The 26,319-nt window shown below is 44.0% G+C and overlaps 1 protein-coding gene and 1 long non-coding RNA gene across 2 annotated transcripts; one reads left to right on the plus strand and one right to left on the minus strand.

The window, feature by feature from the left end:
- Positions 1-386: 386 nt before the first annotated feature.
- LOC120789486 lies at positions 387-3,266 on the minus strand. Its single transcript, XR_005707394.1, has 3 exons — positions 1,782-3,266; positions 1,634-1,694; positions 387-737 (listed from the first exon to the last, which is right to left on the minus strand). It is a non-coding gene; the product is annotated as an uncharacterized LOC120789486 (long non-coding RNA).
- LOC120789485 lies at positions 2,592-26,255 on the plus strand. Its single transcript, XM_040126214.1, has 23 exons — positions 2,592-2,818; positions 3,086-3,172; positions 3,539-3,662; positions 3,754-3,856; positions 7,197-7,310; positions 7,394-7,510; positions 9,481-9,641; positions 10,753-10,899; positions 11,382-11,484; positions 12,686-12,814; positions 13,183-13,365; positions 13,960-14,213; positions 14,986-15,936; positions 17,023-17,110; positions 17,273-17,380; positions 19,057-20,553; positions 21,035-21,157; positions 21,274-21,402; positions 22,785-22,977; positions 23,084-23,208; positions 23,848-24,038; positions 24,570-24,703; positions 24,878-26,255. The coding sequence occupies exons 1-23, from the start codon at positions 2,800-2,802 to the stop codon at positions 25,108-25,110; spliced, it is 5,313 nt and encodes a 1,770-aa protein (XP_039982148.1). The 5' UTR covers positions 2,592-2,799; the 3' UTR covers positions 25,111-26,255.
- Positions 26,256-26,319: the final 64 nt, after the last annotated feature.

The following is a 26,319-nucleotide window of genomic DNA, read 5'->3' on the forward strand; positions in this document are numbered from 1 at the left end:
TAAATGAAATTTACGTGCAAAGATTCAGAAAACCAGACATTGGATGAGGTGAAACCCCCAAATGAACTGTACAACCACCTCGCTGACTTATACCAGAAATGGATTCAGCCAGGAGCGATTTTACAGATGTCTGTCACTAGAGATAAGGGTGCGGTTCCGGGAGCATGCACCAGAGTCTGCCCAGAAAGACGGTCAGCTTGTGCAGACCTTCCTAGCCACCAGATGGGGACCCAAGACCTACCGCTATGAAGCCCAACCCATGACCACAGCAGCACGGAGTAAGTCTGTTTGCTCTGGTGTGTGTGGTGGTCCTTCAGGGTCTATTGGTGTAGGTATTTCACGGCTCAGAACTGGAAGGACTCAAATGCAGGACTCAGAAACAGATGAAATATTCAAAACAGTTCACCTTTATTCAGACTCTGCAGAAAAAAGTAGGCAAGAATAAACAGAAGGCAAAGTCAGGGAACTGGCAGTGGTCGGACAGGAGAACCAGGTAAAAAAGGCAAAGGAGCAGGCAAAAGGCAAAGTCCAAAAACAGGTAAGTAAGGCTGGAACTCTACAGCTGGCTGGGCAGGCACAATAGAAAATCTGGCAGAGTGTGGGTGGAAATGGAACGGTATATATACTAGGAAGTTACTGGGGAATGAGGAACAGGTGAACAGGTGGGCGGGGAGGAGTCAGAGGCTGGAAGGTGGGAAGGGCTGGAGTTTCTGCAGGGCAGGTGGGAGTGGCAGGTTCTGAAATGACAAGAGAGTTAGTGATACTTGGCAAAGGCAGGCAGAGAATGAAAGAATAAATGACTGAACTGTGACATATGTATATCTCCCATTAAGCCCACAGAACAGAAACTGATCTCTGATCAGGCTAAGTTACTATTGTGTTACTATTGTGGTCAGGAGACCATAGGATAGCTTGGGCCAGTCTGGGGGAAAAGACCAGTTATCCCCACTTAAAGAGACTGAAAGGCCGGCTGTAGCTTTGCTTGTTACTGGTAGTGTCCCAACTCTGGTTCATCCATGTGCACTGAAGGACCAGGTCTCAGAGGCAGGCTTAGGTGTTAGAGTCCAGTGAGGAGGAAGCTCATGTGCAGAAGGAGCCAGTAAGCAAGAGTCTAACTCAGCAGGGACAGGAAGGTAAGGCACCAGTTTTGATGTGATATGGGAGATATCTTTTGCTATTTGTTGAAATTCCTACTGGTAAAGCAGTGAAGGTGAGGAAAACTAGAGGGCGGAGAAGACAGGAAAGGTTGATTACCGATGTAAAAATAACTGAGTCAATGCAGGCCAGTGCAGCTACGGCCTAGAATTTCCTGATGGGATGAGCTTCATTCTACAGGGTGGGTTCCTGTGTCAGGGCCGCCAGCTCTGTGCCCGCTTGATGTTCTCAGAGAGTCCTGGGAGGGTTCTCAGGGGAATCCAGAAAGTGTACTTTGCTTTGTGTTACACACGAGGAAAAAATGCAGCAGACTGCCAAGTTGGTCAGAAAAAACTTAGAGGCACAGTGCAACCAACCAGCCTGGTACAATCAATCAGTAAGACAGCCCCCCCAAAAGAAAAGAAGTTGTTAGTGAAATGGCAAGCTCGAGCCACTGACTATGAAGTAGAGATGGTAGAGAGGAAAATCCCAAACTAACCTTTCACATCAGCTACTCTTCCTCTCAACTGGTAGTGCTCCAGTCCATCATTCCTCCCCATCTGTTCAAAGAGAATCCAGGAAGCTGTAGTCTGGTAAACCATGAAATCAAACTGAAGCATTCAACCCCCATCAGACAGAGGATTTACCGAATCCCGTGCTGATGGATGAGATTCAGGTGATGACTGGCCTCGGCGTCACTGAGCCCTGTATCCTGTGGTTCTTGTAGTAAAGAAAGGAAGCGGCATCTCGTTCTGCAGCAGTTTCCACAAGGTAAATGCTCAGCCAGTCTTTGATGTGTGCCGAGGCACTCCAGTTGTCCTAAAGTGTAAACCTTTAAAACTGAATGTGTTCATTCTCCCTCTTGTCAGGTTATATGATGTGAAATTCACTAGTGAGAGGACATATGGTAGAAGAATTGTGTTAAATTACATCTGTTCATCTGATTCTCAAATCTCTTTCTTTCTTTGATGTGTCCGTTCCTTAACTCAAAAAAAAAAACATGTCGTTATTCTTAAATTTAGTCAACTTACTCTAAACATTAAGGCAGAAGGTTGGGAGCCAGAGAAAGATTATTACACAAGACCCATATCTTTTGTGAATACAACACAGCATGGGCAGACCACGAGACATTACCCTCCGTGGACGAGATGAAAAGGACTTCAGGGCTGCATCGGCTTAAGGCTTCAAAACCTTGAGGCAGCATTTAGACCGAAATGTCGAGACATCAAATTTGGAGAAATACGCAGGCTGACCGAACGAAGTGTAAACTATCTATCAACGATAATCAAAGTGTTCGGTCAAGACCTGGGGGAGCAGGGGGACCCCCGTGGCCTTCCCGGCATCCCGGCCACGGCCCTGCTCTTGGGTCTGCACTTTCTGTCCGTCCTCCCGTCTTTTCTCCGCCCTCTCTAGCTTATAAATGAGCCGAGCCGCGTCCCGTCCGCGGGGTTAGCTGAGACGGCCGCTGCTGAACGGACGCAACATGGCGGAGCGAGGCGGCGAGCGGCCGCGGTCCAGCCGGTCCCGTTCTCCGGTACCGCAGTAAGAACAGAGCGCCCGGTGCCAGCGCAGCTCTCCGGGCTCGTGAAGTCAAGGGGGCGGTTGGCTTCAACACGACGAGGAGAAAAACTGTCGAGGAAACGATCCGCCAGTGAGGAACCGGAGATGAGCCGACACACAACAGGTAGGAGAGACAAGTGCAACTGTGCGAGCGACCCGCGTCTTTCTCCGCGGGGACCGATGCGGCGCTCGAGTGTGTGTCTCGCTGATAAAGCTGATATGCGATCACACACTCGGGGGCGCGCTCCTCTTCCTCACCGTGAAGGCTCCTGCTCACCAGACCAGTCTTTCTGAGTGGCGCTGAGGAATTTGCTGGACCGGTTCCTCCGGTGGAAATTCCTGTGGGCGTCCGTTCAATAAAAAAAATAATCATTTCCTCCCAATCTTTCAGACGTCCAGGGGTCGGTGCAGGAGTGCGTCCCCTCCCCGCCGCTGCCTGCTGATCATGTGCTCGACTCCGGAGCCGTGCTATTCCCCGGTAGATATGAACCCAGCCCGCTGTGCCTGTTACACACGCTTCTGCCTGTGCAGCTCGGCAATGTGGCTTCGACTAACGGGATGGGTGAACTCAGACTTACACCTTACAGCTGCTGTATTGAAGTGACATATGCTGATGACATTGCTGGATAAGATATTAGCACGTTGACAATGATCCTCTGCCAGCTTTCAGTTCTGTTGGCAAGAATGACACCAAAACCTTCTGCATTAAACAGCAGTGCATGTGCCAGACCAAAGTAACTGAACATAGCGTGGATAGCGGGCAGAGCAGTTTGCCAAACCTTTTTATTTTTTTCCTTCCTCGACCCTGAGAATTGTAGACAGCTTGTGTTATCTGTCTGTACAGGTGCTTTTGATCAACATGGCTGCCCTTTGATCGTGTTCCCAGTGGACGGACAAGCCAGGCTCTCCTCGGGACTCGGCAAAGCAGAAGTGGTGGACTTCATCAATTACTTTCTGTGTCTGCACAAGTGCGTGGAGTCAGACGGGCTTGTCGTGTGCGTGTGCATGTGTGTGCGTGGGAATACTTGATGGTACTGATGGTTGGATTGTTCTCCACAGTAAGAAGCAGGAGAAGGAGAGTTTGGTGTCCGTGGTGGCTGACCTGAGGCATGCCTCGCTCCCTACGACCAGGTTCATCGCAGAGACCCTGCTTCTGCTTGAGGTATTGTCATGGCGGAGTGCTGCTGTGGATACTGGTCTGCGGCACCCTTTCCAGTGACTGTTCTGAAACTAGATATGCACCACACGCAGAGAGGGACACCTAGGGCTTGAGAAATTGGTGGTCCTCGTAATGTTGTTACTAGCCTGTCCGTGTGTAAAAATAGTTTTGGTTCAATATGAGACTGTGGCGATCCGCCACAGTCTGGACGCATTAGGAGAGCTGGATCCTGGACTCTGAGATGTAGCAGTGAAAGCTGCTCACCCTGCACATCAAGCACACATTTTCTCACCTGGTTTGCTTCCATGTTGTGCAACCCACTGCACAACATGCACAGTGTCTCTCTCTGGCCTTGTCGGCTCAGTGCTGCTCGACCCGTCGACTTCGCACTGGAATTGAGTCATGCACTTAAAAACAGCTGGTCTCTTGTTAGGTTTTGAAAACAGGAAACCTTCAGGGTTTAAAAATTCATAATATGGAGAGCCGTTATTGATCAGCTGTTTCACGGACGTGGGGAAAAATGCTTTTGGACTGTAGGGGATGGACACCCACAGGTCTGCATGAGCAGCTAAAGTCTGCACTGCGATATGGAAAGATGGTTCAGATGCTTTCTGCTTAGCGGCTGTGCTACAGCAACGCTCCCAATCAATACAAAAGAAACATCGATGCAACAGTAGAGATTGTGTGCTTCGCGATGTTAACAGTATAAACAGTTTTCTAAAAATGCCCTGACATTTTCAGCATTTAACAAAAAACATACACAGCAACAGATCTGGGATAAGCCAGTACGGACCAATTATATCAGACCCACTCTGTCAGTAAGGCTTAACAGTTAACTTAATTACTTTGAAACAATGAGAACAGCCTAGCTCTTCTGTTTTTTTTTTTTTTTCTTTCTTTTTTTTTTCTCCCAAATAACTGGAGGAACAACATGTTGGAAATATCCTTCTGTAGCCTGTGGAGCTGCTGCTGTTTTTATCCTTGAGATAATGGTGCATTCACTGGTACAGATACAGAGGGGCGGGCTCCCTCCAGTCTCTCACAAGCCTAAAGCTCGCAGGCGTCTTTGTGTCGACCGTGTCTCTGCTTCTCACTATACATGGGTGATGTGTTACCATGCGTTGTCTTTCTTATTAAAGTCCCAGCACTTCTATCGTAGAGAGTTTGGAAGACGTCGTCAGTGATGATCAGTTTTTTCCTTCAGTTTGTTTTAAGTTATTTTACTTTTTTACATCCTTCAGTTTCATGACTAAATCAACACAGGGCAGTTTGTCAGTGAGGGCATTTCAGCTTCTTCACCGGGTGCCTTCGGAGCCTTTTGAGAAGTGTCGGTCACTGCCAGTTTTTCTTCAGGTTCGGTTCACATGAATCGCATCCTGATGTATCTCCTGAGTTTGAGACTGAATGTGTTAACACACCATTGTGTTAGTGATTATCCATCTGCAATGTGGATACATTTCACCTCTACTGACAAGAATTTTTTTTTTTTTCTTATTTGAAGGTATCTTTCCCCCTTTTTAATAGACTGAGGACAATAGAGCACTGAGAGGAAGTGAGGGGAGAAAGATGCTCATGACGTGCAACAAAGGTCCAGAGTCAGACCTGAACCAGGGACGGCGTAATTAATTATATGGTCAGCGCCCAAAAAGAGAGGGGCATTTTTAAGTGATTGTCACCCACTGGGTTTGCACATCACTAGCTTTTACAATACCTGTCTTTAACACTGGGTACTGTACCCTCACATGCTGGCAGCCCTAGAAAGGAACAAGAGGTACCTACAACATTTTTACTTCAGTTTCCCATAATAAAGAGCTCATTCACTTGAACAACAAGGGTGGCTCGCCCGCTTCTGGATGTAGCTCAGCTTTTGATTTTTCATTTCCTGTGGGCGGAGAAAAGTACAGCTCCAACACCAGAATGGAATTTGGGCTGAGAAGAATGTCCCATCCCTAAGAGACCTTCCTGCTCTGCTGCAGTAAAGATGAGTTGAGGATTTTTATGTAAAATTCTTGCATTAGTGCATCTTGAAGTAGTGTGCAAGGTCAGTTCAGAAACACGTAGGCATGGAGCTTTTGTAAAAACAGCAGCTGGGTGTTTCGGCAGTTGCTTCTGTTTGAATTAGACATGAGCAGGACTTGGAGTTTGTCCTCCGCACTCGGTACAGCGACGGGCTCTACTTGAGACGGGCCTCTTGACTGGCAGAGCTCTTTCTTACAGCACACACTTATGCAACATTAGCTTGGTTGATTTCGAAGAGCTGTAGTCTGAAGTACAATACTAAGTGCGTCATGTCTGTGGTGGTAGTGGAATTCCTCTGTGTATCGGTGGAGAAGGGAGAGTGGGGGGTCACATGCATGACTGGTCACATGTTGGGTTATTTAATGGAAAAGCCGCGGTGAAATTACATTAAATGAGCACAGTTATGTAGGGGAAGCTTCTGCATTTCTCAGGAAAAACAAAAAAAACATTTTATATTTTCTGAGGTCTTAGTTGCTGGCCTGACGTCGGCGTGCGCACCGACATTTACCGAACGTCTGCATTTTATTTTGTAATTACAAACTGGTGGGATAGAGAAAATCCTGACTTCTAACTAACCTAATTGCTATTAGCAATACGGATGCATGTGGTGTTCAACTGGAACTTGATGCCACTTTAGTTTTTCTCAATTTTGACTTATTTTAAAGATGCATTCACTTTCACTGACAACCTCTGAGGCCCTCCTCACCAACAGGTTTTCTGGTGTAGTGGTCACAGTTGGAATTGCAGGTCATGTAATGCCCACCTAAAATCATTAGACATATGGGTTTATAATTTTTAAAAAATTTTTCTGAGCACCAGCAACACCCAGAAATGACTTTTTTTTTTTTTTTTTTTTAAATCAGACATTAGCCCATGAGGTTCAGCAAGATTTTTAAAGTAATTTATTTTCATGCCATTTGTGTGTGGGGAGTCAGCAGGAGGTCAGCCTGCCGAGGGAAGCGCTATAGAGCATATGCTCCATGGGCCGAGAAACGTGAAAGCCTGAAAAACAAATGGCGTGTGCACCAGGGGAGCCAAGTCTCAGAAAATAACTCCTGATGATGTCGGGAGTTACGTGGGCTAAGGTTAGGGGGAAATCTGTGCGAGAAACTGGAGGTCTGGAGTTTGAAAGATTTATCAAGCAGGGAGGGTTAAACAGAAACATGATATTTGTTGCATTATGGGTAGTGTAAGAGCTGTGTTTTTGGAGCGTGACTCATACTCAAGAAATGGCCACTGCATGAGCAACCCAAACAATTTTATTTGATGTTAATCTCAAACAGGTGGTTTGGTGCTGATCTTTCTGTTGGCATTTCTTCTCTAGCTGCACAAGCGGACAGTCCACAGTGTTTACATAATTCAGCCCAAAAAGAAGGATGCGGTCAAGCTCCTGCTGAAACTCCTGGCTCCAGCCAAGTCCCGCACTGCCTCTTTCAAGGTGAGTGAAACGACACATACTGTATTCCTGGCTTTGTCTCCAGACTTGACGTCGGCGGTTAACACTGATTTCATCTTCTGCAGAAAGTCCTTTTGAAAGAAATCTCGGAGCTCTCCAACTACATTGACCGAAGCCAGCTAACAGCATCGTTGGGTGGCTACCTTGTTTACTGTCACGAGAGCTGGGTTGCCTTCATTAAGGTAATTTGTACTTGGAAAATATCATCATTCTGTCCACGGCTCTACTCCTTACTGCCTTACAGGAAACCATAAGCCCTTCTGTGAAGATTGAGTGTCTGGCAGCTAAGGCTGGTTTCATCCTGAAAGTCTAGGGATCTGGCTGAGCGTAAAGAATCACTACATTTCCATCAAAAAAAACATAGTGCTCTTTACACATTTTTTTTTCTTTCTCTCTAACTTTTAATGTAGGACCTGCTACTAGATTAGCTCCCGTATTAGTGATGGCTGACTGACCAGATGCTATGATTAGCTAGCTAACGGCTTGGTGTTAACCACTGTTTAGTGTCTAGATATCAGACCCCAGTCAAAACAGCTCAAGTTTAACCTTTTAATTAGGGATGTGATTATCCTGGATTTCTCGACCTGAAAATGTGACCCACGTGATTCATTCAGATCCTTATTAATAAAAGATTTTTTTTTTTTTTGGGGTGGGGGGTTTAAGCTGGAGCTCAACATGCCCATTTCCTTACCTGCTGCGTAGCCCAGTCGTGCTCGTGCGTCAGTGTTACATCGTCAGTGAACAAGAAAGTGGCCGTTTTGGGTGGGATAAATCGGGTATGTCAAGATTATTCCTTGTGATAGGTCTGATATGTCATAGATGCAGGTCTGCTTTGACTTTGTAGTTGTTTGATCAGTCAGATGATCACTTATTGTTTTTTTTTTTTTTTTTCCACTTATCACAGGGTCCATGGTTTACCATGTTGCTTGTTATTTCACTGTTTCTCTGTAGCTAAATTACTTGTTTGCATACTTGAAAAACTTAGCCTGCTAAGTAAATAAGCTAGCCAGTTGATACCACATGCACTGCTTGGCTGTATGAATGGTTGCTTTTCAAGTCGTCCTTATGTAAAAGGCTATGGCACGTTTTTGTATGAATTTCTTGTGAATGGCTAGAGCTGGAAAAACCTTAGAATTCTGTGGGGAAACAGTAGGCTAGTTGTTACTAGCCTACTGTTTTAGGTAATGTTTACCTAGCCTTAGCAGCTAAGTAGTGTTTCGTACAAATCCCGACCTGCATCCTCATATTATAATGTATACACTGTGTGTTAACACTATAACACCTTGACCTTGATTTTTCTGATCATGACATCTGGGACACCCAGTCCCGTACATGTGTCATGTTCTTGGATGAGACCCAGTGTATATGAAGATCAAGTCAACCAATCTGACCAGTTCGGTCTGTGAAACGCATCTGAGTCAGATTCAAAGCAAAACCTCCGAAGTGGTCTTATGATCCACCAGAGGACTTAACACAAAGTAACACTGTCCTTCTCTCCGCTGCGTGTGTGTGTTTGTGTGTGTGACAGTTATTCTGCTTACGTCTGAAGTAGCCCGCAAATATACTACCTGTTTACCTGCTGTACAATACTACAGCCAAAATATTTAATTCCAACTCAAAACTGCCCCTTTGTGATGGAGAGTGTGCTCAGCTCACGCAGTCAGGGCATGCTTTTATTTGTGAATCCATTCATGGGATCCACCCACGCGGCCTGCGTCTATTGTTTGTTACCTTGGTGAAGCTTGTGCAACTGCCTTGTGTAATCAGCTGACCTTATTAGCAAGTGAAAGGAGCCCCTCTTTCCATTAGATTATACATTCACTCAAGTTCAACTGGGGCATTTGACCACAATGACATTATTCATTAACCATGGCAGCCCCCGGCCTATAGGAGACTTATTTACGCTGCAACTACACAATCTCCACTAGACATACAGTACATTGAGGTTTGGGAGACTGAGCCATTGCTGCAGCTTCTCAGTTAGTCCACCATCAGCTTGATTTGATCATCTTGAATTACAGTTAGACAATAAAACATGTTAAGAGTGTAAACTTGGAAATTATGATCCTGTTTACACTGCACTTGGCCCAGCTCGGTCTTATTATGATGGTGGCATTTTGAAGTGAGCCTGGCTCTGTGCTGCTCCCTGCAGGAGATCGATGCCTTTCTCCAGGAGTTCCTGTCTGTGGTCCAGCGGCTGCCCTCGAGTATCTCCACCCTGCAGGCTCTGTCCAGGCTGCCGCTGCCCACCACCTTCAGAGAGCTCCGACACTTCTGCTCCACCAACGAGGCCAGGTTCCAGCAACTCAGGAGGTCAGGCTCACCGCTGCTCTTCTACGCCTGCTATAGGCCAAACCCTGCTTCACTTGGTGATCTGATTGCAATTCTTGATTTGTAATGATTTGAGAATCCAAAAATCTGAAATTTGAAATGAAGCTTTCGCTGTCGTCCCCCTGGTTTCAAAGATGTGTAACTGTAGCAAAAAGATCCGTTTGATATTGTGATTCCTTCTTTTTAAAGGTAAAAATTAAAACTGCAAAATACTAAAATTTCTCAGTTTCTCCGTTTGTTTTGTTTGTTTTGTTCGTTTATTTCTAAAAGAAAAGTTGATGACCTGGGTATCAGACTTATTTTTAGTGTTGCTTTTTGCAACAAAATCCCTATTTGCGCAGGACTATTGAGAAGCTCAGGTAACTTGTAGTAGTTGCTAAGTCACCTGTGTTCAGGTCAGCGGGCATCTCAGTATTATGGAGTCTCTTCTTGTACGAGGAAAGGATTCCTTTCCTGCCTTTTTTTTTTTTTTTTTTTTTAAGGCATGTGGCCTGAGCCTGAGCAGCTGAGTCTGACGTGTCCTGAAAAGGCTGCTGGTGCCAATTTCGGGCAAACCTTTTTTTTTTTTTAAATCTTATTTCATCCATCCATAATTGTTGTTTCCTAGTGTGTAATGACAAGTCCAGCCTGTCAGGGCTGTTAGCGTGGCTAGCTGGCTGACTTTTGGTTTAAATTTATTTATTTATTTATTTATTTATTTAACATACTAACATGGCATAAACTGAGGATTCAGATACAGATGGCTGGACCCTCACAATGATATCCATGTTTGGATGGTCTTCATCGTAGTGTGATTAGTTTATTATTGGTTTATTGTGAGTTTTATATTTTTTGACATCATTAATTGTTACAGACACAAAGGAAAGAATACAAACAAAGTGGGTGATTTGGCACTAGCGCTAGATTTAGGTACCAAAATGAACATTTTTGCAGCTATTCCGCAGGAATACCAAGCACCGGTAACAGGTTACATAAAGGTTACCATGAAACAAAACACTGACCTGTCTTGGCTGATATTTTCCTTTGACCCACTAGACAGTCTCCAAACTAACCTGTATTAATATTTCTATGTACTGTTTGTTGTGGTGTGCAGGGAGCTGGGGCTGGATGAGCTGCTGAGGCACTGTGAGAGCGTGGTGGAGAAGCTGCGTTACCCTGAGAAGGAGCCGTGCTACCAGGCGATGGCTGGCACTGCCCTCTTCACCCACACCTCCTTCGACATGCTCCAGAATCACAGCAGGTACTGCAGGCAGCCAGCTCAGTCACAGGAGAGAGAACCGCTCTCAAATGCCGTTATCTTAATCGTCTGTAACAACACCTCCCATGCATACCGTACCGCAGTGTGTTGCACAAGAGTGAAAGCCACAGTGCCAACTTCATGATGAATAGGGTTGTCTGGGCTGAAGAGTGTTTTTGTTAATCTACAGGATCGTACCTGACGGTTTATGGTAATTGGACTCTCCAGGTCAGATTCGTAAAAATCTGACAATAAAGATTGTCTGTGTATAAAGCCAGAAAAGCATGGAAGAGCATTTACAATGTCCCATTTTAATACGGTGACCCGTCTGTTTAACAGGAAGGTCTTAATAAAGACCTTTCATTCTGGATAACTGTTGAGGCATTTTGGGACAAAAGCAACCACCAAATAGCCCATGGTATGTTGTAATGAACACGGATGTATGGTGTCAGCTATTACGTAAAGGTCCTTTTTGCATTCTGCAGGATAACTGCAGCGGTGGAGAAAGTGGAGCTGCTGTGGCAGCAGGCCTTTTCTCAGGCCCGTCTGCAGCTGCAGGGCTTCCAGCTGCGAGAGGATGCGCTGCAGGTGAGTCTTTCACTGAGGCTTTCACTCCGAACCTGTTTGCTTCACTTTATAAACACGCTGTAGTGCACTTGCCCGGTCCTCGTGGTTCATCTGGGCCGGTGTGAAAGACTTCAGTTTAACTCGGAAGCTGACCGTGACCCTACCGTGCAGGTGGTCTCTGTTCCGTTGTCTGGTCTGCATCGAAGCTGACTCTGGTGGTCTTCATGGTTTGAAAGCAAAATGGATTTTATTAGATGTGATTTTTAGCATGGATTCAAGAGTTAAACTATTATTAATTTTTCTAGCCCTGAACTGTCAGTGAAGTGAGCCTGTAAGCAATGTGTTCGAACAGCGTATGTATTAATGCAAATCATTTGGTAACCATAGTAACATATGAGCGTCGAGTCGCGAGCGTGTTGACTTTCCCTGATCAATTAGAAAGTGAAAAGAATCAAAACAGAGGTGGGTTCTACAGTGCTGAAGCAGTTCCCAAGGGAAACGACGTCTTCTCCTATTTTAACGTTGTGTGGTCATTATTCCTAACTGGAGGTCAAGTTGCAGTCTTGACTAACAATGCTCGTGATGACTTCTTTCGCATGAGCTCTTCAGAAAAAAACCAGCATGATTTGGACGTTGCTGAGGCTGTAATGTTTATTGTCCTTGGAAATTTCATTAGGAACTCAAGGGGGTTTTTGCTCGGCAGCACAATTTTGAAATCGGATGGTAGTTATTCAGGTCACTGGGTTCACCACCTTCAAGTAACAGAATAACCTGTGCAGCCATATAAACTTTTATCAGATACATACATTAAGAATGTCAGCTAGAGGTGCAGCAAGCAAGCAGGGCACTGAGGCACAGAAGGGAAGGACGTAAAGCATCTTCAGCCCTGGATTTCTTAGGCTTTAAAACTGACCAGGTTCCTGTGAACATCACGTCGGCTTTTATGTCGCGGAGGGTGGATATTAGAGGGAAAAACCTACATGATCTTATGATGTTGCTGTGACTTGCTAATGTGATTCATTCTTGTGCTTCTCGCCGGATCCTCGTGGATCTTAACGCTGCAGTTCTTCCCTTTTTAATAGAGCTGATGACTTTATCAGTATGAGAGTTGTTGGAGACCTTTTTAAAATGTCTCACCACTCTTCTTATGGTAAGATAAGTAGCTGTGGTTGAAATGTCAGTCTGCCTCTAATGAATTGAATGTGTTTACTTGTGCTTACAGATCACAGAGCAGATCGAAACTCTTCTTCAAGAGAAGCTCCAGCCTTACAAAATAGAGATTGCCAAGGATGCTGCAAGGGCAGTGGCGTTGGTGTCACACTTTGAGGCGTCCATTCACACTCCTGCTGTGGTACTTACTTAGTTGATGTGATCTGGTTCTTTACTTTGTGCAACATGTAGCCTGTTTTCTTTCACTTTTGTGAGACGTGGTCAAAATGTAATCCCAGTTCTTGTGTAGTGCAGCCTCAGACAATACTGTGTTTCAGCTTTTTACAGTTTAGATTCTTGGGAGTCCTGGACGAGCCTTTTTCCTGATTACACTAGATATCCAATACCAGTCACATATCTAGTCTCATCCATACTTGCTTCCTCTCACTAATCATATCAGTCATATTCCCTATGATTTAATTCATGTTAAGTTTTGTTGTCCACGTTGATCTTTTAAAGGAAAGAAAAAAAATTACCTCACAATTACCCCTCTCATCTCCCACCTACCAGGCGCTTGTTCGCTGTGCTGAAGACGTGATCCACACGTTAGCGGAGATCCTGCCGTTCGAGGGTCAGAGCAGGGAGCGCTGGGTTCTGGATCTGGAGAGGCTGAAGGAGAAGCTCCACTCTGCTGCACACTTCATACTCCAAACCCTCAGAGCAGTTTCCAACTACCATCACTACTTCAACAAGGCAGGTTCTCTGCTGGAGTCTAGAGATCACCAGTCAACTGCACACAGTAGTCTGAAGTAGCTGAAAAGATCGGTCGATTAGTTGATTGTCTGTCTGAAATGAATCATATCAACCCTCTCAACTTTTCTATTTAGCTTAAACAAATTTTTTAGGGGTTGGAATAAGCAGTTTCTGAAGAAAATGTACCATGTGCTCGTATACGCAGAATATTGCAGGTGTAAACACTTTTAACAGGTTCAAATATCTTAAAATATTAATAGATTGCTCATGAGACATCTTTACTTTAGTTGCTGTGTGGGTTGAAGCACTCAAAGCGGATGAAGTGTAAGCACTGAAAAGAGTTGAGGTGTCAAATCGATGCAGGAGTTTCAAGTTTAAGCCTCAGTCGCAGGTAAATTGAAAGCTATGGTCAGTCATAGTTGTCGAGTAAGAACTGAAAGCAGATGAACTGTCGGTCGAAGGATGAGAGATGAGAGCCTTTTGTTGTTTACAGTAGAGTCAAAACACTGTAGACAGTGTCGGTCGGTCCAGTGAATGTGTGACCTGAAATGTATACGCTTCATATCGTGAACCCGTTAACTGCTCCTCTTACAGGCCAACAGCTGGTACAGTCTGGTCCTCTGTGAGAATTTCCTCCAGGAGCTGCTGTCAGGTCTTCATACAGATGATGTTCCAACACATCGTCAGAAGAGGAGCTGGGGCACGATCCCTGCATGGAGGCACAAACTCTCCGCTTTCCTGAAGAAGAACCCCCCCCCGCATTTGGAGGAGCTGGTTCATCTGGCTCATCTGTCTAAAGTCATCCCAGACGATGCGGTCCAGCAGGCGGGCAAGCACATGTCTGAGCGGTAAGAGAGAATTGAGTTTGAAGCCTGTGGCCGTCTCTGTATTAGTCCTAGTCTTCATACAGTAGTTTCTTATGGATGTGTGAAATATTACTACTTGTGGAGGTCTGTGAATAAATCTGGTCCAGGCTGCCTTTTGTCGCAAGATTCAGCTTTTTTTTTTTTTTTTTTTCACCTTGTTCTAGACGTGTAATGAACCTACTAACATCTACAATCACACCTGTACAGTTTACCATGCCATTGGGATCCAACCTTTTGTGTGTAATAAGTGAAGTGCGTCTCTTTAATTTGTGCATATTCATTTCAATGAGGAATCATACAAATAACAGACGTGTAATTTTTCTCAAAGACGTCAGAATTTGTTCAGTACAGTTAAAAAAGAAGGCGGTGGTGTTGGAGAAAAAGCAGTTTGAATGTCCTGAAGCTAAAGAAATGTCAGTGCCTGCAGACAAACGCTTGTAAGTGGCGCTATCACCTCATTTTAATTTATGAAGGATGGTAGATCCCTCATACGATGCATGACTGAACGAGAGACAGGTGGGCAATAGTGCAAGTACAACATCTATGTTCCTGGCGCCATTGTGTTTAACCTCAACAGGACTCAGCCAGGCAAAAAAAAAAAAAAATGGAAATATCCAATGATGTCGTATAGACACATTCCTATTCACACCACAACATTTTAGATTGGAAAATTGGCCAGGTAGCATTCTCAAAAAATAAATTTGTTTGACAACAGTTAACCTTTTTTTTTTTTTTTTTTTTTTAAATTCATCAGGTGCATGACCCTGAGGAAACTTCTAATATCTCCAGGACCTGTGGATGTGGGTCACCTCCAGCTGGCCTTACAGTGGCAGTATGAGTTGTTGCGGAGCAGCCATGTAACTCCGTCCTCTGCTGACAGTGCTACATACAGAACAGCCAAGGATGTTCAGGACAGCCCGTCACAGTCCAACCTCACTAAATGTGAAAGTGGTAAACGAGCAGCACATCTTCTTGGGACATCTCCTTTGACTGCTGTTTCTGGGACTGTGTCAGCCGAGGGCAAACCCCCCTCCCTCAGCTCATTCGACTCAAGCTTGGATGGAGCAGGGAGCAGCCAGCTGGAGGCCTGGGGAGGGAGGGAAGGAGTGGAAGGTCTGTCTAGACTAGCTGAGACCAGGGACTCTATGAGACCTGTCATGAGCCATCCCCAAATCCACGAAGAGAACATCTCATGTGTTTCAGATCCCGAGGATCAGAGAGAGCAGTCTGACTTCGGATCTGTGGGAAACTCCTCTAGGGCTAGCATCCATATCATCCCTAAAGTAACCACGGATTCCCTCAACTTTGAGATCAAAGTGAAGCGCTCCGCTGCACTACCTAATAATCCTTGGCTTAGCTTGCCGGTAGACGATCTGGAAAACTCATACACTGTCACCATCACACACAACCCCACCCCACAGAAGACAGATCACCGCACCAGTGCCAACCACTCCAACAGGTCTCGAGATCAGCCCACGAAGACGGAGTCGCTGAGCAGCACACAGCCCAGAGGACCACGGAGCAGGGACTGGATACTACATTCACAAAACAGTTTTGAGGATCCTGAATTAAGTCCCATCTGCAACATACTCTCCAGCACTATTACAGATGGAAGAGACAAGTCCATCTGCACCACAGAGGGGATTCCTACTCTTCTCTGGGATTCTTATGACCTCCATGACCAGAATCAGGATGCTGTGGATGGGTAATGCTTCTGCTTGGCCACAGATCTCATTTAATATAATAATATAAAGTATAAAGTGAGTCCAAGTAATTTTTGCTGAACAGCAGCCCTAGCTCTGGCTAGATAGCTAATTTATCTTTAAGACCCTGGGAACCTACCGTGCACCCACACAGGTGAGTTCACTTATTTTGGCCGATTAGACCTCTTCTCAGGTCTGTGTGGGGGTGTAAAGACTGTTTGACATTTATCTCGCTCTCCTTCATTGCACCTGTTCGGGTGGGACAAACTGCGCCTTTAATCGTCCTAATTAGGTCAAGGAATCTGGTGACCTCATGCGCACCCCAGCTAAATTTGACCCACCTTCAACTTAAGTAGAGCTCTAATCGGCCAAAATAACTGGGAAATACGTGTATGTTGTGCAGGGCCTTTAACTCTGAGTCGATTGAAAACCGTCTCCAGCTGATTCATGTTAAATGTGAACCCTGTAAAATGCTAAAATATGCACCTAAAAGCAACATACATAAGATTGGCTACTAGACGGACGCTGAACCTGTGTCCTCACAACTTTTTTTCTCCAGTTTCTGGAAACAGTATCTTTCCTAATCGAGCGCCATGCACACCGCTTCTGCATTTTGAACACCCTAAAGCTTGACAGGCCTGTCACGCCTTAAAGCTACTGAGCTACAGTCACTGTTCATGGTGGGGTGTTTTTTAAACAAATGGTCAATTACAAGATAATGGTAACTGCTAAAACGTAGCATGACAGTAGCACAAGTATAGAAGAAAGCAAGTCAGAAACTCTAAAGTTTGCTAACATAAGTCACCTGAAGCTACTGGTCATAACAGAGCATGTAAGACTGTAGCAGCGAAACCCCTGAGTGTTTTAAGTTTAGCAAGGGTGCATTTTAATGCTTGACTTTAAACTTTCATCTGTAAGGGAACGAATTTGTTCATTTGAACTTCACAGGAACCACTAGTATGGAAATGTTGTCGAATGTGGATGTCACAAGTCTGGGTTTTAGAATTTTGCTATGCATGTACTAGGACACTGGTTGGGCTAAAAGAAATGGCAATTTTCTGTCTTTTTTTTTTTTTTTTCCCCCCCAGTGTGATCGATAAGGACTGGGATGAGAATGAGCAGGAGGGGTTAAGGGAGGTGGAGAAAATCCTGGGCAGGGCTGATGAAATACTGGAGGTAAGAGATGCACCATTCGAGCAAGGGGGTGGATGATTGGTGCCATGAAGAGCTGCAACAAGTTAGCATTTTCACATCAGGTCCCCAGCACAAGTCACAACAGCCAAATGATGCGTCTTCCTTTCTTACTTGATCTGATCAGTCGGCCGTCTGTCTCTACAGGAAGAAGAAAATGTTCTGGCTCAGGAGGCAGTGCTGGAGGCCCTGCTGAGGTCGGAGGACAGGCACCATCATTGGCCACCGTGGGACAGTGAGGACCAGCACGGTGTGGTACGTTAATGACACATCAAGTCAAGGATGTGAACTATGATGTTGGGAGACTGCTCGTCCGTGACCTTGGGTTGGAAATCGCAAACTACCAAAGTGATAAACTGCAATCTAAAGTCTTCTTTTTTTTTTTTTTTCTCTTGAACTTTGCATTCATGAAGGTTTTTGCTGGTTATTTTTAAACAAGGTGGTTCTCACTGGTCAAGCGAGCTGTCTCATGTCTTTTTAATTAGTCCAAACAAGCAGATGATTAGCTCTTCCAGAAACATATTGTACATGCTAACACCTTCATTAAGAGGCTAAAACTTCAGTTACTAATTGGTTATCTTGGTCAGTGACAGAGTAGCCAACTGTGTTTTAATTTGATTTTGATTGAGTGTTATTAAATATTCAAAAATGCATGTTAGTTTTGGTCTAATTTTACTCATTTGATCACTGTTGGAGTGTAGTTGTCTGTGAAGATTCTCAGTCATCCAAGTCATGGTATTCTGTAAATGCAATGCGAAGGCAACTGGCAATGCTTGACTTTTCTTGAAGACGTTTCGCCTCTTATCCGAACGGCTTCTTCAGTTCAGTTTCAGTGTAGTTTTAATCAGGAAACCCTGAAGACATTTTTGTCAGTAAATTTTTCTTGACCAGATACCTTCCCCTCTGATTAACACACACACACGCAGAGCAAGTCAGTGCCCTCTCTGAAAAGCCAGCAGTACGCCATTTTTCCTTCAGAACCACTGTTCTGATTATTTTTACCAGCAGTTTGGTTTACAGCAATCCCGGCTGCTGGGCCTGGAGTCATTTTAATCAAATTTTTCTCCAAAAGGCAGACTTTTAATTTTTTTTAATGCTGTAGAAGATAATCCAGTTCATTCATGGTGACCGCAGCTGCTCTCTTATTTAAAAGAAAAACTCACTTCTGCCAACTACAAGTCAATGACCACAACTGACTGGGCAAACAGCTTATCGAAATTGCAGCATGGCAACACAGTTAGCCCCACTTGGCATCAAATTTGTGTCATGTGCTTTCATTACCAAAGGCTTTGGGCATGTGTGTATTGTTGTTTTCCCGCACTCTGGCACTTGACATTGGAAGTGGGGGCCTATCCCCACATAGTGGCCTCTCGAACTAAACACAATTGAAACAAGTCAAGCAATGAAATAAACTTCTGAAAAATATTTGTTTTTGCCTCACCAATCAGAATCATAAAATACACGATTCTGCGGATGGATCCAGGTAATTGAATAGAACTTAAATAAATAAATAAATAAATAAATAAAGTAGGTTGATATTCACATCATTGTTTTATTTTTTTGGCAGAAATTTTATCATGTCATAGCTTTTGCTCTCAAATATTACTTTTATTTAACATTCATCTTCATTGCGAAAAAAAAGCTTGAATAATTTTTCACAGGTTTCATTGACGATATCCTCACTGGTACCCAAAAAGATTGATAAATGTATATATAATTTGCATTATTACTTAAAGAAATATAAATTCATACAGTACAGACTATTGCTCTGGATAGAAACAGGAGTCCCATCGTAAAATCACTCATTTTTGTTCCTGCGCAACTTATACATTGTCATCCTCTGTTAATAGAGAACAAATTTCTAAACCTTCATTGAACTACTGTTAATACAACCAGTGTTTTTTCATTATGCTTATGCTCATTTTTTAAAGATGTCATCCAGTGAGTTGATGGAAGCTGGCGTTCTTGGCCTTGAAGACTACCTTCACCCTGCAGAATATGACAACCCCAGTGAACCCAGATCAACTGGATCTGAAAGTGAAACTAGGGCTTCTGAAGATGATGGCCACTGCACTGAAGCTGCAACAGAAGCAGATACAGCACCATTTCACAGCAGGCAAGACCTGCTGACTGAGCTAAGGACAGTCCACATTCTGGACGAGTTGATCATGGAGGAGAACCTGAAGATCCACGAGCTCCGACGCTGTGAAGAAATTCCCAACAACAAACTCTCAGGGAGCAAACCTTCAGATACAAACGGGTCGTCAAGTGCGAGCAAAGAAAGGGAGGCTTTCCGGTTACAACTGGAAAAGGAGAAAAGGGAGGTGGAGAAGCTTGAGAAGTGTTTGGAGAAAGAACGCAAAAAAGTGAAGGAGCACAAGGACCGAGCTAGAAAGGTTGTAAAATGTTCTATAATGGACAAGGCTAGAATTGAGAATGAGGAGGACCGGGCACTCTGTGATGAACTTTTATCAGAGGGCAGTAATAGATCACAGAGAACACATTCTGCATCTTTGGACCAGAGAGAGGAAACATCTAAGACTGAAAATATTCAAGCAGAATTGGTTCCTGGTGTTGCCGAAGAGGCTACACCACAAGAAAGTGTGCCTCAATGTCAAGATCTTACCCGGTCTGAGGCTGATCCATCTGGATGTAATAACACTACCTTAAATAGTACCTCTGATTTGAAGCAACCTGCTGAAGAGTTGGGAACCCAACCTCAGGGATGTGTCTTTGGGAAAGAATTAGACGGATCTGGTGAAAATGCTAACATATGCAAACAAGAAGCTTCTTTATCCCCTGAAGTGAGGCCAGATGAAGGAGCTTTTGACCCAGGTGGAAAATCACTCCTTCCTCCTGTGCCTATGCCAAGAAAAGCTTTACTTCCTGTGAATGACAACCTTGTAGAACACAAAACTCCTTGTTCCACAGAGCCGCTGAATGCAGCTCTGTCCTCAGTGGCTCAAGATCCTGGTTCTGTGCAGCTTGATCTACAAGATAAATCACTGGAATCACTGCCAGAGAATGTGAGTCTAGCCATCAGTCACAACGTTCTCGATCCAAATGTAAAGGAAAGCAACAACAACAATAACAATAACCAGCCAGAGAAATGTGGGCTGTCATTAGAGCACTTGTCTGAAATAACCACTGAAGATGAGGAGGATACTTCAGTGGTACCTGCATGTTTACTACCGACAGATATGCACCCTACAGTGGAAATCCAGACTTTATCTCCTGTGGATAAGTGTCCACAGTCAGTACAGTCAGCACCACAGCTGCCTCCTGACCAGCCTCTGGAGTTTGACCCTGGTGGAAGAGACGAGCTGAATGAAGACTTGCCTGATGGTGGTCAGAGCTCTGAGGTCTTGAGGATATCGGGCTCGGGGTCACCCGGGACTGAGGCCCAGTTTAACATCAACACGAGAGAGGTACAGTATATACTGGAATACATGGAGCAGCCACTTTTTAAGTTGTTCATTAGTTGAGAATCTACTTCTAGACCTTTCAGTGTACCCCAGTGCTTAAAACTAACATAAGTCACAGGGTAATGTTATTTCTGACTGTCCTATGGAAACTTTGTAGAAACACATTAGCTTTTTTTTTTTTTTTTAAATGCACTTATTCACTTTCTTTTGAGTGAGATGACAAGATGGATATGAGTCAGATAGAGCCAGTCTAGCTTTTTGGTTAGGCTAGTCTAACCATATCCTAGATCCAGCCCTTTAATGAAAACAGATATGAGATGGATATCCATTTTCTTCTCTCACACTCAGAAAGCAAATAAGTGCACTTCCTAAAATGTTGAACTATTCATTTAGTTGGCTAAATGAGTAAACCCAATATTGGCGAGCGGCAGCATTTTTCTTCATTTGAGTCAAAAGAATTTATTTACTCACCATTTGATTGCAGATGATGGATTTTAAGACCCCCATAGTACTGGACACTGGGTCTGGTTTGATGAAGGCAGGATTTGCAGATCAAGACCATCCAAACATTGTATTCCCAACAATAATTGGGATGCCAAAATATGAGGTAAGGGTGTATTCTTATTTCATTTATCAACCCAGATTTTTTGAAAAAATGCACTGTAATGTGGCAGTGCTTCTAGCCAGCCTGTCTGATGAGAAGTGTGTATTTTGTCCTTGCAGGAAATAATGAATGGTAACCTTGAAAGGGAGACCTATATTGGACATGAGGCTCAACACATGAGAGGGGTCCTGGCTCTGAAGCACCCCATAAAGAACGGGATCATTTGTAACTGGGATGAAATGGAAAAGGTAAGGTGGAATTCAGATGCCAAATATGTGATGTCATTGTTTAGTTACTACAACCACTGAGTGTCTAAAAGCATCCTTCCATCCAACAGGCTTTTGAATGTTTAGTGGAGCTGGGATTTAGTGATTGATTCGGTGGTGATATGGTGGTCGTATTGTCAAGCTACCTATATTTCTGAACCATTACTGGACTATGACGTATAGCATTATCTCTTTCAAAGTAACGATCATTCCCCTAAAGTGTCAGTCTGGAAGATTTCAGTCCTGGTTGGTTTGGCGACACCTGTTGTTACTTGTGGTAACAGCAGATGTGGTTTGATTCGACAGGTCCCAGAATTCTGGGGGCAGCAAAACAAACTACTGTGGTTTTTTAATAAAGACGTCGGACAATAATTGCCCTTACTCCATCATTCTGTGAGTCTGCAAAGAGCAGGGGACAGTGAAAGGAGCTGGTTACCTGGCTGAGAAGTTGGAGGTGAGCAGCCTGTTGCCTGCAGCTCTTCATCTAACAGATCACTGTGGCTGCTCCTTCTTTTTCCATTACTCCTGCATTATTTCAAACTGATCCGCTGTCAAGAAATGCAGCGAACGACCGTTGTCTTGATTTATAGACGGATTTTTGATTATTGATAACATAAGTGCTGAGCTCACAGAGAAATGAAAACGTCTTCAATGGACAAAACTAACATCAGTTGATATTATATTTAAAGTTCAGTGGGGAGGTGTTGTCAGCTAATTTGTGTTTGTTACTCACACATGTCATGTTATTGCACAACTTTTTCACTGTATCTGAAAAAGCCTCCCAAAGTGAATTAAGACAGTGTGCGTGTTCTCTGACCAATCCAAACATTTCTCGTCTTCACAATTAGTTGCTAGAAATATTTACAGTTTAATGCCAGCCATGCCCTTAGCAACACGGAGAGACAGACAGGTGAGCTGAGATGTCAGTGAAAGATCTTGCCATAGGTTCAGGACCTGTATAAAAAAATAATAAAAGAGAGGTTTATGAAAGAGCCACAAAATCGTGTGTATAAATCTATCTATATCTATATAGAGATATAGATAGATATCTCAGACAAGTTTTGTTTTTTGCACAGTTGTGTCTCACATTTGTATTAATTTAAAGAAAATTTAAAATGTGTTATAATGCACGTGTGGTTTCAGGCAAGTTATATCAGCAAATACATATTGAATAAAGTCAACTTTTTGCAAAAAGTGTGTGTGTGCATTTGTGTTTGTGCACCTTTTGTGCGATGAAAAATGACGGTTAAAGAGCAGATGTCCTTACACAACTGTTCATTTTGGCCGTTGGACAAAAATGTCCCTAGCAAAGATGAAACCAAACCTACGCCCTCGCTTAAACAGATAAGTGTTTTGGTTTTTAGATCTGGCATCACACGTTCCAGCAGCTCTGCGTGGATCCAGAGGATCACCCTGTTCTACTGACGGAGGCAGCCATGAACCCCCTGGAGAACCGACAGCGCATGGTGGAGATCATGTTTGAGTGTTTCAATGTTCCCTTCACGTATGTGGCCATGCAGGCAGTGCTGGCACTTTACACGGCGGGAAGATCCACTGGTAAGTTGGTCACTTGATGTGTCGTCTTTAGCATTTTACTTTGCAATTGTGTCTGTGTGTGTTGTATTATAGATTTAAAAATAACCCAACAAACTCCCCCTTGTAGGTGTGGTGTTTGACTCTGGGGACGGAGTGAGCCACAGTGTGCCTGTGTTTGAGGGATACTGTCTACCTCATGCAGTGCAGCGCTTCCCTCTGGCTGGTCTGGATGTTACGATGCAGCTTAAAAAGGTATTCAGCAACACAACGCTTGTCCTTTTTAACGCTGTATAGGCAGTGGTGTGAACGACTGGTGAGAGGGTTTTTCCGTATCAATTTAAGAATAAGCCAGGTGATGCTCTGTATTTTTCTTCTTGTCAGCAAATCCCAAGTGCAGAGGGAAACAAGCAGTTGATCCTAACAAGTACTGTGTGTGTGTGTGTGTGTGTGTGTGTGTGTGTGTGTGTGATTGCTCTGCGCCATAGAGCGCCACTGTTTACCAAAACTATTACAACACATCAGTGAGTTGCACTGGGTGACATATTCCTTCATCACCATGGACACACACACACTGTAGTTAATTCTGACTCAGTCCCACACACACACACACACACAGCGTCCTGCTGTCCCCAAATACTCACTACAGCACCAAACGTGGATTAATCCGCCACAGAAAATAGTCCCTGACAGATGCACTGTTTCCTCCTGTTTGTTTGATATACATAATATATTTACAAATGCAACTATATAATTGTGGGCCGTCTTTGAAAATGTGGGCCTTCAGTAGGAACCCGTGGGTTTGGAGCAGAGCGCCACAGGCAGGGTACTGAGAGATGGACCAGGTCTTTTTATGAGCTCTCTTGACACTGATGAATGTTGATGTGCTTCAAGCTTCTGCAGGAACAGGGGGTGAGCATGCGCACCACAGCAGAGATGGAGATAGTGAGGGAGATGAAGGAGAAGTGCTGCTGTGTGGCTCTCAACTATGAAGCTGAGCTGGCCCAGGGGGGGTCCTCCTGCAGGGAGATGTATTACACCATGCCAGATGGACAGATTGTCACCCTCAGCACGGAGCGGTTCAGGTAACTGCACAGCATGTCCTGCTTTAGATGGATACTCAACACCGATGTCCTGTTCAGCAATTTAACTGAGAACTTAAAATTTTATGTTTTGACATGTTTTTAATGATGAATCTGATGAGCTGTAAGGACGGGAAATGACTAGCTAAACGTAAAACATACCAAACACACAGAGGTCTAATAATAAGCACGAGACCTGCGGGGGGAACTTGTCCTTTCTCTAAAAACGCATTTCCACGATCCCGCTCTCCTGGCATCTCTTCCTCGTGTCTTAAGTGGGCTAAAGACACAAGGATAAGACGTAAGTGAGAGAAATGAGAAGACATTTAAGACAAATGAGGAGCCCCCTTTAGTCTACTTGAATAACGTTAAATGCTGACTTCCGATGCAGAGGTGCTGAGAGACTTGTCCAGCAGGTGCTGCACACACGTAGGACTGTTTGACCTGCCAGCTGACTCCTCAGATAGGGCGGCTACCTCTTGTAGCAGACTACCGTTATATGAATGAGTCTACCGCTTCACCCCGTTCCTCCAGGGCCCCAGAGATTCTGTTTAAACCCGAGATGATTGGACAGGACCATTGCGGGATGCACGAGAGCATCTTCAAGTCAATCGTCAGCTCAGACATCGACCTGCGGCGCTGCTTCCTGGGAAACGTTGTACTGTCAGGTAACGGTTGGTTTTTGTTAACAACAGCCTGACGGCTCAAAGATGCACTCCGGCCTTGCCAGTAAGTCAAAAGCGCAGCTTGTCTCGCTCTATGCTTTGACTTTGACTGGGTCTTGTTCCACTTCATTTTATGACCTTTTTTTTTTTTTTTTCTGTTTTGGTCTCTTGCTGAAGGTGGGAATACTCTGCTGCCTGGCCTGCCTGAGCGGCTCCAGGCTGAAATCAAAGGCCTGGTGCCCGCTGACGTGGGGGAGAGTGTTCGCGTCAGCAGCCCCAAAGACAGAGACTTTTCAGTGTGGAGTGGAGGAGCGGTGCTGGCCAGCCTGCCCACCTTCAGCTCCGCGTGGATCAGACAGGAAGAATATGCGGAGTTTGGCCCGCAGATCGTCTTCAGGAAGTGCTTCTGAGACGGACTGCTGTAAAGTCTGCAAGCCTGACTCCTGTGTAATGTACCACTTAAATTTATGTCACCAAGTGCAATATATTCATAGCTCTAAAGTAGTGCCATGGGTCGGTCTGAGCCATTATAACCCCTTTTAAATCTTTGTCTGCTGTCCTGATCTTTTTCTGTGGCGTCAGTTTTACCCCGGTCATCAGTGTGGATCTTGACTTGTGAGCTCTTACTTGACACCAGCAGGTTTCTGTTGACCTGCTGCTTTGCTTTATGCCTTTTTAATCCGTTGAGATCCACCAATATGGCGAGGCTGGAATTGAAGTTTGTCATAAAAGTCCTGTCAGTTAACGTTGACGGTCCTCGACAACCGTTTTAACTGTCTTAACTTTCCCATTCTGGGAATGTGTTTCTATGACCCGAGAATTTAAGTATATTGATGTCTGTGGTTAAGGCACTAGAATTGAAGCTGGCCTTTAATTGATGTCTACCAACTTTGATTCCTGAATAAGCGCTTGAGGGACGTGTAGAAGAAACTCACTGTGCTGACTCCAAATATATTTATATATATATATGTATGTAATGATCTAATATCAAATGACTGTGTGTTCATACAACCATTTAAATTTCCTATAAAATGGTCTTTTTATGTGTTAGACATGGTGAAGGTCGCATTCATTTTTGAAACTTGGATCAATGCAGCTGTTCAATGTTCACAAGTACAATTTTTAACTATAACAGCATTGGAGGATCTTTATGATGGGGCATTAGGGACACTGTTAGGAAAGAAATAGTTGTCATATTATGACTTCTCAAATAGTGGATTTTTTTTTTTTCTGTTAATATTGTTTTGTTGGCAAAAAATTTTTTCTTAAAATGTTACTTTTTTCCCCCCTCCAAAATTACGTTTTTGTCAAAACATTCCAATTTTTTTAATATTTTGACTTTTTACTCGTGATGTTGACTCACAAGTCATAATTTTACAACTTTTTTCTCAATATTGTGTACTGTTGAAATATTAGGACTCTTCTCCAAAATATTCCTATTTCTTTTTCCCCCCTGTAATGTCATGACTCATAGGACCTTTTTTTGTCATAGTATTTCTTTTTTCTCGCAATGTTGAGACTTTTTTAGTAAAATGATGGCTTTCTTGTAACATTACGACTGTTTTTCATGTCTTTCGTTTCCTCGTTTTTTTCCACTAAGTGGCCCTAATACTCATCTC

This window comes from Xiphias gladius, chromosome 4 (genome assembly GCF_016859285.1).
Source record: "Xiphias gladius isolate SHS-SW01 ecotype Sanya breed wild chromosome 4, ASM1685928v1, whole genome shotgun sequence".
NCBI classification, from domain to species: domain Eukaryota; kingdom Metazoa; phylum Chordata; class Actinopteri; order Istiophoriformes; family Xiphiidae; genus Xiphias; species Xiphias gladius.